We start from the raw sequence: 11,334 nt of genomic DNA on the forward strand, positions 1-11,334 counted from the left end.
AATTCCAGAAATGGTGTAGAAATGAATTCTAACACTGGAGATGATGAACATGGAATTGAGCTGAAGAAGAAAATGTGGGTCCCACCACTTTGTGATACTTAAAGGAAAAGGGGGGAGGGGGGAGGAGGAGGGGAGGGGGGGAAGGGGGACCCACTTTAAGAAGAGGCACCCGATTTGCACGTGATTTTTTTTTTTTGTTAACCAAGGTGTCCGGGTCAATTTACGCACACTTCGATTTTCGCTTGACTATGTGCCGCCTACTACCACCTTATGCTGAGACTTTTTTTTTTGAGTAGAAATATATGGAGACTAGATATTCTCCACATATGTGGAGCTGATCCGGAGTCATCATCATTTAATGGATTAATATATACGTACATATAGCGGTGGTTATGGAAAACCGCCATTAAAATTATACATATGAATGCGGTTACCTAAGTATAAATTTGGCCTAACCGCAGCTATATAAGGAAAATTCCCTTCCCACCATAGTGATTTTTTAGGCGATAAGGTATACTGCTAGAGTATATTTGGGGCTGGTTTACTCTAACTGTAGTTTTTGTAAACGGCATTTGTTTCCCTACTTTAAGCAGCTGTATTAAAAAAATGGTTACTCTATGTCCATTTTATACATGTAGCCGGGGTTTTTATAAATCGTATTTGAAAGGGTATTTAGGGCTGCGGAATTTCAAAATCCTAGCCCTAGGTGTCTGCAAAATTGTCTGGTTGAGCGCTTTTCTTGTAGTGTTGTAACACCTTACAAAAGCATTTCTCGATCCAAATTTCTTCCCAATTATACACATACACTGTCTCTCCTTGATATTCCCTAGTAGGCATTGGATTTTGTTGAGCGACTCTTTCATCCATGATCTATGATTACACGCCACGGATATAATACACTGATATATATTAGATAATGACATCAACTATTGGTGCACCAAAACACATAATGCTTAACTGCCATGACAAAGACCTCTCAAAGATAAGAAATTTATTTCCTATCAATGGGAAGTGACATATGTAAGATTCTAAAATAGATGGAATGGTTTAGACATAATACTTAGAATGATAATTAAACTAATATTTTCAAAACAAGTTCAAGATCAACATTCTACTTTCTACTTTCCATCTGATCTGATTTATATGCTTCTACCGGGAAATGGGTGCACAATGATCGGACTTCTCACAGTATGAGTGCCATCAGACCACACCAGTGACGCAGATACCATAGACATTGACTCCAATTTACTTCCCGAAACAGTCACTACAAATGATTTATCCTCATTCAATGATTTGACAGACAGAACACTAGGCTCAACTTTGATTGTAATGTTAGAATGAGAATTGATGACTGATGCCTTGTATGTGGAGTTTGCTAAACCAACATTCTTAACTGTCCTTGTAAAATTAACAACAAAAGGCTTATCTTTTTGTTGAATATAAGCTGTCATTGATGGATAATTGAGATCCAATGCCGTTCCTTTAGTGCCTTGAGGACAACTGCTATTATCTCCTGATACCATTTGAACCCTATTTGTATCCCAACCTATATTGCAGAGGAATTTGATGTAGTCTTCTTTTAGGGTTTCGTATACAAGGCCCGGATTTATAGCTTTCACTGGATTGATATTGCCAGCACCATAAGCAAACTCAGCTTCTGGGTTCTTGGTTGGGTTCATTGGAGAAGCTATAGATTGAAAAAGAAAATCAAATTGGATTAATATGAATTGCTAGCTATCAGGAGCAGAGGTATTAAACAAGTAGATCTAAATTGAAGGAGGGTATTACCAGTGGTCATGAGTGCAGATTTGATAGTAGAAGGTGACCAATTGGGATGGAAAGTTTTAACATAAGCGGCAGCACCGGATGCATGAGGGCATGCCATGGAGGTCCCAGATAGTATATTGAACTTCACTCTCCTTTTATCATTATCATTGTTCGTCAGTGAAACTGAAGGTGGATATGCAGCCAAGATTTCTACCCCTGGGGCGCTTATATCTGGCTGTAATATTTTTGAGAAGACAAAATGAATGGAGGGTAAGAAAGATTAAGACAAAATGAATGAATGGAGGGTAAGAGAGAGAGAGAGAGAGAGAGAGAGAGAGAGAGAGACCTTGAGAATATCTGGTGTAATGCCATTAGGTCCACGGGAAGAGAATGAAGCAATAGTTGGAGCAGATGAATCATTTACTACTTCACTCTTCAAGATGTTAGCTGTAGGGTTTCTGTAAATTAAAAAGTTGGAAATATTGAATGATAATTAACCCATTAAAATTGGTTTATCATATCCTATCATGGACTTAAGATCATTTGAAGCTCAATGCTTATAGTGAACTTACTTTGTGGAATTTATGTAAGACTTGACCAGCTCTGCAGTTTGGGTGCTTAAATGTGCTGCAGGTAAAGGATTTGGTATAGAATAGTCACTACCTCGATCAGCTGACATTACTGTCCCTAGAACACCTGATCGCACTGTTTCTGTTACTACAGCTAAATTATCACAAAGCACAATCTTTCCCTTCACCAAATTATTATCTAAGCATCCATCTCTACAAAGCCTGAAACACAAAAGATATTTAATTATCTTCACTTGTAATTTGTCAAGTAGTTAGAAGATGGAAGAAGCTAGTAGTTATTCAAGGAGGCAAAGCATTACTTACCGAGCCGAGGCTTCATCACAGTTTGGTACTGCAGCTCCTTTTCCATATATCAATGGATGATTTGTTCCGTCCAAAGTAAAAGAATTAATGGTACTACCCTGACATCAAAAAAATAATTCTTTATTAATACATGAACCACTAGCTAGTTAGTAAAGCTGATCATTGCTGCATTTTGTATGCATTTTAGGTCGATAATGCATTCCAAAAATCATACCAAATGCAACCTTAATTTATAGCTGAGACTTTCAAGGATTGCATGATGCTTCTTAATTACCTTAAGGACCTTTCCATCCCCTAGGACAACCTTATCAATGATACGTCGGCCTGTACTGCTTGCTGCCACAGATAGTATCCAAGGTGCAAGACTTGCGGTTGTTTGCCCAGCCGGACCATTATTTCCGGCAGAATGTGATGTGAGGATGCCGTACTCCATGGCATGAAATGCCCCAATTGCGACGGAATTGGAATCGAAGTCACTGAATGATCCTGATCCTATAGAAATTGAGATGATATCTACTCCATCAGCAATGGCATCATCAAAAGCAGAAAGGATCTCATACTCATCGCAGCCTTCTAGAGTGCAAACTTTGTAAGCTGCAATCCTTGCTGATGGTACACCTCCTCTTGCATTCCCTCCAGTTATTCCATAAAAATCCACATTTGATACTAAGTTACCAGCAATTGTGGAGGCAACATGTGTTCCATGTCCTTTTGTGTCAATCACTGAATCACTTTTGTAAAATCGAGCACCAATGATCTTACTGTACATAAAAGATTCATGGAAAATTCTTGAGATAATTAATCTATTGATAATTTTGTAATAGAGATATCAGGAAGGACGAGAGACTTAATTACTTATTGCATGTAAAATTTGTCTGGCCGCCATTGCAAACACCCTTCCACTTCTTAGGAGGAGGGCCAAATCCTTTGTCACTAAAACTTTCAGATTTTGACCATATTCCGCTGTCAATAACACCAATAATCACATCACTTTCTGCACTGGGTATTCTTTTTGCAGCCTTGGACAAACCAATGAAGTCCCAGGACCTAGTTGTTTCTAGTTGGAGAGTTCTACTAGGGAAGACAGATACTACACCTTCCTTGCCTGACATGACACCACCAAAAATATTATGATCATATATGTTGTCTTAAAACTGAAACCATATTTCTTTGAAAAAAAAAAAAAAACTGAAACCGTATTTTAGAAATTAAATATTGTGTTATTAACTGGCAAGCTTTTGTCTCTCTTGTTCATTGAGTTTTGCTGCAAATCCATTAAAACTTCTTCGATAGCTTCGCACAAAGTTATCATTTATAGAGCTGCACACAGAGAGAGAAAAATTTCATTGGGAAGAATTTAGACATTGGTTTATTTCAAGGTAAGCATGTAACAAACCTTGGTTATATAGAATTATAATCATCCTAATAGTACATATAGATAAAAATATAATTACATATAAAACAAAAGATCATTATATAATATATTGTCCTTTACTGTATCACGTAAACATTCCCCAAGGCAAAGTCATTATAGCAACAATCTCATTGCTAGCAACTATGGTTATAATAAAAATTATCCATTTACATACACAATAATGTTGACGCTTTTTGTGGTTTTTCCAAAGTTACAAAAAAAAGAAATGAAGAATTTAATTATTCAAAAATTTAAATAAATAAAATAAAATTAATTTGAGAATGGAAATAGATTGAATATTGACAAAAATAATTAAAAAAATGCAGATGGAGTGTAATAGAGCATTCTTTAACCACCAAAAAAAAAAAAAAAAAAAAAAAAGCAATGATCCTTCTCTCGAACTCTTTTATACTGAGATGTGATAAATTAATATCCCAAAATATATGGAATAGTCTTTTCCCAGCACTCCTTGATAACAGTACTAATATCTGTGCTAAAAAAAAAATTCCAATCCTATGAATTTCCAAAGGTTTTGTTCCATTTTACTTGACTTTTCACAGTTTGCTTCATTTTGTTTGCTAAAATATAGTCTATATAACTGGAAACGTCACCCCCCCCCCTCTTTCAACCTCTAACTTTGGCATCACTTTAGAATTTTAATCAATATACAAAAAAAAAAAAAAAAAAAAAAAAGAAGCCCAAACATGATGTTTAGTGGTTTTATTCGAATATACTTTTACCCCTATTGAAAATGTATCTCTGATCAACTGCATGCATGCCTTTTTCTTCACCTATAACTGATTGTCTATTTGATTTTTTATTTTTTTTTGGTCATTACATGCCCCTTTGTTTGTGACACAAGTCTCTCTAATGGACAGAAAACTTTATTCCATCTAGATATAATAATAAGAGCATTGAGATGACATCCCAACACTGCCCACCCACAATATATATACATAAAATTGGGTGTGCATTTTTTATCTATGAGAGGAACACAAGGGCGCACACCCCTAGGCAAGGCACCATGGTCATTACACCCCCTGTGTCTGGCATAGGGCCCTTTCACGGACATAAAACCTTGTCCCATATATGGACAGATTCTACCTATCTGCATGTGGCAAGAATCAGCTTGACTCGGGCAATGAACAAGGGATAAGATTGTTGGAGTGAGTGAGCGATTGAAGCTCAGAAGCATGGAAGAGAAAGGGCAGAAGATAAACAGAGAAAGAGAATGAAAGATCTTGTCTTTGATCTCTTTCTAGCGTTTCTGCTTGAAGTGCCTTACCCTCCGCCGTGCTTTACCACTCATTCTCTCTCTACAGAATTACATGGCTTTTTATTGAACTGTCATTTCATTATTCTATTTGTAACTCTACGTATATATTTAGGGCGACCAAGACCTAAATGATCAATTTAACATATTTTCTAATCTCATCTTTCTTTCCTTATCTCTCATCTTCTCATCTCTTCTTTCCCACTTTTATGTTTAGATTTCTTTTTTCTCCTACTTTGTATGTATGAATCTATGAACCGACTCCATTAAGTTGGGATAAAACTGAATTTGTTATTGTGGCTGGAGATTTTCTCATAGCCAAAGTAATGCTTTGTATGAAAAATTTATCATACTAACATACAATAATGAACAAGAAGGAAAGACCTATTGGATTGATGAAATATAAGATTAATATTACCTATCGTCAAGAACTTCTTCCATAATGCTATGGTGCTGAGATGTAAGTGATGCAGGTGAGTATCCTTCATCTTTGGAAAGTGCACCCATGTACACAATATAGACCTACATGCACCATCAACAATATAAACTTGATCAATACCGTGCATGAGGTAGAATAACCATGAATACACATTCAGGTATGACACAGGGCGTCTGGCGTGCATCCAATGTCCAGAAATGCCTTGGGCTGCATGCGCCTTGGGCTCTGCCTGAGCATTTCTTGCCGTTGGATGCGCGCCAGACGCCCTCCTGCACCACAGAGGAATTCAATCCTTATGAAAGCGTATCAGCTCCACCAATCAGGATAAGCTTAAGAACCATTAACACAGAAACATGAGATAGGACAATAAGAGAGAAGTATGTGAGATTATTTGCCTTTCTATCTTCTTCAACAACATCACAACGGATGCATACTGCAAGAACCAGAGGAAAGAGTAGCAGGAAGAAGGGATGAGAAAATGAAGAACCGAGAAAGAATTTAGCCATTGTTGGATCCCCTGAGGCCGGCCCTAGTGTAGGTGATCACCAAAACATAATATATTTATAGGGTAATCTCTGTTTGTAACTGAAGTGGTTACAAGTGAAATTGCAACCTCTCTTTTTTTGTCCAAGTTGGAATACTTTGTGTCTTTGCTAATTTGGGGATAAATTTGTCATTTCATTAGAGTCTATCTAAGGCGATATTATTGTGTCCCATTAAATTCATTGAATCTCTTAGTAAATTTCCTTTCTGCATTTCTCCGATCCTTCAGCTAGTATTCTGAGTTTGTTGGGAGTTGTTACTCTCCTTATCATTTGAACCCCTGATGAAACCTGGCTATGTTTTTCTTCTCTGGGAATGAAATTTCTTTTATTTGCAAGTGTTACTTTCCTTTCAAACGTTGAAGCACATACTGAAATACAACTAATCATTTTACTTGGTATCTACTCGCTTCCTACTGGACTTATTTTCATAAATGAAAATAGTAAGTATTAACCCTGTGACAAGCATAAAGATAATTCATCGATGAGCAGTTGACACGTGGCAAAAGGACGGCTGTTGAAGATTAACTCAGATGGAAAATCAAGGAGACATACTGTAAAAAAGAAAATGAGAGCAGATTCCTCATATGGGAGGGATTCTCCATGCAGCCTCTCTGTAGACATCTAATTCTGTCCCCCTGACGATGATGATTTATTGGTGAGGACGAAGCTTGTATTCTCACTTTCACGAGAATTGGATTTTGACATAAACCCATCAAAACCGGTTAAAACCCTAGTTATCCTTAACCTAATTCCATCATCTATTATAATCTTCCAAAAATGACCCAATGGTTGCGTAGAACAAAAAGTTATGATCCTTCAAAGATGACCAAATGGTCATGTGCATTAAAAAATATGAGTGAAAGAAAGAAGAAGGGCTGGTCGCGAGCATGCTCCAAAGCCATGGACCTATCTCTAGCCTACCCTTGTCGCTGCTCCTAGATAGGTTATCATAATCACATATGGGGGTAATGGTTGGAGATTTTAGATCCTTGGTCCTCTATCGTTCAAGCACATTCGTGGGCCCCACATCATTGTATCCACCCTTGGAGACATGTGGGGGCCTATCCATAGATTCTCTCTCTCTCTCTCTCTCTCTCTCTCAAACCCACGATCCGGTTCATCCACATCCCAATCCGGTTCTTCAAGCACAAAGGATAGAGCCAATTGGATCGCTATCTTGCAAGCCCGTTGCCGATCCGGTGATCGGATCGCTATTCGATGAGCCAGTTGCCAATCGGATCATGAGACAGGAAAGCCAGAGTCAATCCGGTTCACCAACCGGCTAGCCAGTTCAACCATTTTCAAATCCGGTTTAGAATTTGGTCTTTTGCTTGGCCAAAATGATTTCCGAAACTTCTAGGAGTCTTTTTGGGGTATTTTCAAGGATATGTGCCCAAGTTCGTGGTCAACCTAGGTCCGTGTGTATGGGAAATTCTCGCTATTCTTTGTATAGAAAACAAGTGTATAAACATAGTTCTAGCTACGTGTGTCCTTATTTCCTTCTTTTCTTGGATTTCAAACTTCCTAAGTGTAAAGCTTATGTTCTTTAATAAATTATAAATGTTCTCGGCTTTGACACCTATCTAGTCTCATAGGGTGTGTGTTATTGATTATGTGTTTTATTTTTAGCTTTTTAGTTCAACCCTAGTCACTAGTATTCCTAGTATTTCATAGCTTTGTGACTTAAAGCAAAGCATCACGCTTTGTTACCACACATTGTCACTCCCCACCTCCACTTACTTGAAAGCTGGTGAAAGAGACATACAACCGTGTCCTCAATCCATCCAGGATTTTCGATGCAGTACTTTAAGGTCATAAAGTTATGAAATGATTCTAAATCACGTAATAATGATCAATAAGATAGCATAGCTGGTGAATTCTAATGATATTACCATAAATACACAAAAGAAGGTTTACTCCAGACATAACATAATTATAATAATGCCCCTAGGGCTACATCAAATAAGTACACAAGAGAATCAAAAGGGAAGATTGATAATATCATCCTCAAGGTGCCCCAAAGACACAATCATCGAACATCAGCCTGTCTTGTGTGTAACCAACTCCTTGACCCAAAGATCGTCTCCATAAAGAGCTGGCTCCTCGATCACAGTCTTGGGATAGTTCCCTGGATCACCATCTAAAAAGAGTGCAACAAATGTGGTGAGCTTCCACAAAGGCCAATGAGGGGTGGACACACAAGCAAACACAAATATATATGAAAAGTAATGAAGTGTTAGTGCTCAACCACACCAATATGAATGCAATGTCATGATCCGGTTTATTATCACACAAGCCTAATCAATAGTTTCTAAGTCTTTAGTGAGTTTTAGTGCTACTGCAATATAGGTGGTATCTCCAATCATGAATGTATTTTATCATTCCCCGAGGATACAAGCTAGTTACGAGACAGGAATGTACCAATCCCTATAAGACTACTTCGGTATCCGGTAAGCCCCTATTATTAATCCCCCCATATATATATATATATATATTATAACACCAGTATCCAACCTTCGGCGAAGGGTATAGCACAACACTAGAATCCAACCTTCGGTGATGAGTTTTGTCATGATGCTGGTATCCACCCACCTCGATCACTAGAAATTCTCCCAACCTCGGTCTATCAGATGGTAGGATTTAGCCAATACGTAACCTCCTTTTGGCAAGGGTTGTAACACCAAGATTATTTTCCTAGCCCGATGCAATCTAATATGAAAAGCACAATGTAATACGGTCATACTCACACACACTAGGGTATACAGTGTCAAGACCCAACCTTCGATTACCTGTACCCCATACTCATACACACTGTGGGCATGCAGTGCTGGAACCTACCTTCAGCTACCCTGCATCCCCATCCCATTCAACACCAAAACACACACACACACACACACACACACACACCAATACCAATAAACACATATACTGTGATGACCCCAAGCCTAGCCTAGAGTCTTTGGACATCAATGGTCCACAAGATCCTTAAGTTCTAGGTGACAATGAACCAGAGTAACATCTGCACACAATATAAGTGCAAGTAAGAGTTAACTAAACTAATATAATATTAAAATTCAATGTCAATTGTCTATTTCAACTTTTAAACTTAAAGTAATGTTGAATTAAATTACGTCTTCAAAGTCTAACACAATCTATATCATCTAAAAATAAAAATTGGTGTTTTTTTTTGAACCCATAAGCAATGTCCTTCTGCTGATCAATAATAAGTTCTGAATTCACGCCATCTGTATAGAAGTCCTCAGCAATGTCATCTATAAGTTATGAGGGTATGTCTCTGGGAAGAAACTTAGTAAGTATAACTACCACACTAAATTGGATTGAAATCAGGATCATATAATCAATACCAGGAAAGAGATATATAGTATAATATAAAATTATCAAGTTTAAAAAAAAAAAAAAAAAAAAAAAAAAAAAACCTACCACACATGCTTAAATTACTACATTTACATTGCCGCATAAGTACACATAATAACTCAAAAGAAACTAAAAAACAAATTAACAATATCATCTATGAATGGCCAATGTGTCACAGTACCACATTTCCTCCACTCAATATATAGAAACTTGTAGAAGCTATCTAGTGTCCAACCTCCCAAAGACCAAGTCATACACTTGAAGGTAAAATAAAAATTGGTAGATCCTACTGAAGGTAGGTTGCGCCATTTAATAGTTCGTGATTCCACTAAGAAAAAGTCTAATGAACCAATCCTCACCTCATCATTATAACACCAATGTTGACAAGGCGAGACAATAACATTAAAACAATGCAAGAATGAAGATACATATAAATATAAATAAGTTCAGAATTTAAGTGTATCAATAGCCTTATTCCACCCTAGTCAGTCTCTATGTGAATCTGAAATCAACTTCAATTTTTGTTAAAAATATCAAAACAAGAACTGTAAATAACAAAGCAATGATCAAGGAAGTCTCACATCCTTCCTTAATCAAGGCTGATAATGTAAAACACCATTACCACAACAAACAACGCATCTTAATACATGAAAATAGTAAATATATGTAAACCAAAATTAAAGAAAATACATGAATAGACAAAAACTTATGTGGTATAAGGATCATGTAATACACATAGTATACTACTCTATGCAATCATAATCACAACACATAATATTGGTAACTAACATTATGTAATCAATGCTCAATTTAAAAAATTCTGCTATATGCACATAATGCAAATCATGGAACAAAATTTAATTTTTTCCTCGTTCTATAATGTACATAGCATTAGGTTTGCAAGATTATATATATTTTTATGATAAAACACCATGAGGTTCAAGGTTTAGAATAGATCTATTGTTCATAAAATTCTGTTTTGGATAATAATATAAATATAAGCAAGTTAGAGTAGAGGTTCCACTTACCTTAGTCTAAATTGGATGCTAGAATAGAGAAATTAAAATTCTAGATTTTTAGAACTTTTTTAGAGCAACTAAATCTCTCTTTCAATGCTTCAATTTGATCACTAGTGGAGGAGTAAGACCATGTATGTAACCTCTTTCGATCCCTCTTCTTTTTCTCTTTCTTTTTCTTCTTCCTTCTCTTCTTGCTTCTCGACGATCCTTTTTTCCCCCCTTTTCCTTAAATAAAGGTGAGATACAAGAGAGCCACATTTTTGGATTCTCTCTTCCCTCCCTACTTTATCTCCAACTCTCTCTCTTCCTCTCTTCTAGTCACAACCGATCTCCAACTCTCTCTCTCTCTCTCTCTCTCTCTCTCTCTTTTCCTACTATAGCTCCCTTACTTTATGCTCAACGCTGTCCAAATTCAAAAGGAAGATCCACGATTTTATTAGGAAATCCTTTTTTTTGTTAAATGTTAATTAACATCAATTGGTTAGTTGGTCTTGTTTTATTAGAGTTAATTTAGGAAACCTCCAACAATAGGGATCTTGTAAGATTTGTGTTTTTCTCTCACATCATTGTCATAATAAAATATCACAATTGAAATGACAAATATCTCCC

General features: G+C 36.7%; 1 protein-coding gene and 1 long non-coding RNA gene across 2 annotated transcripts; both read right to left on the reverse strand.

The window, feature by feature from the left end:
* Positions 1-970: 970 nt before the first annotated feature.
* LOC122066473 (subtilisin-like protease SBT4.4) lies at positions 971-6,495 on the reverse strand. The gene is made up of 10 exons (XM_042630275.1): positions 6,182-6,495; positions 5,766-5,869; positions 3,889-3,980; positions 3,516-3,765; positions 2,935-3,421; positions 2,661-2,758; positions 2,340-2,558; positions 2,114-2,225; positions 1,789-2,002; positions 971-1,687 (listed from the first exon to the last, which is right to left on the reverse strand). Exons 1-10 carry the CDS (start codon positions 6,290-6,292, stop codon positions 1,140-1,142), a joined length of 2,235 nt encoding a protein of 744 aa, XP_042486209.1. The 5' UTR covers positions 6,293-6,495; the 3' UTR covers positions 971-1,139.
* A 1,704-nt stretch (positions 6,496-8,199) lies between these two features.
* Positions 8,200-11,019, reverse strand: LOC122066472. The gene is made up of 2 exons (XR_006136366.1): positions 10,735-11,019; positions 8,200-8,471 (listed from the first exon to the last, which is right to left on the reverse strand). It is a non-coding gene; the product is annotated as an uncharacterized LOC122066472 (long non-coding RNA).
* Between the last annotated feature and the right edge of the window lie 315 nt (positions 11,020-11,334).

This window comes from Macadamia integrifolia, unplaced genomic scaffold (genome assembly GCF_013358625.1).
Source record: "Macadamia integrifolia cultivar HAES 741 unplaced genomic scaffold, SCU_Mint_v3 scaffold2408, whole genome shotgun sequence".
Lineage (NCBI taxonomy): Eukaryota > Viridiplantae > Streptophyta > Magnoliopsida > Proteales > Proteaceae > Macadamia > Macadamia integrifolia.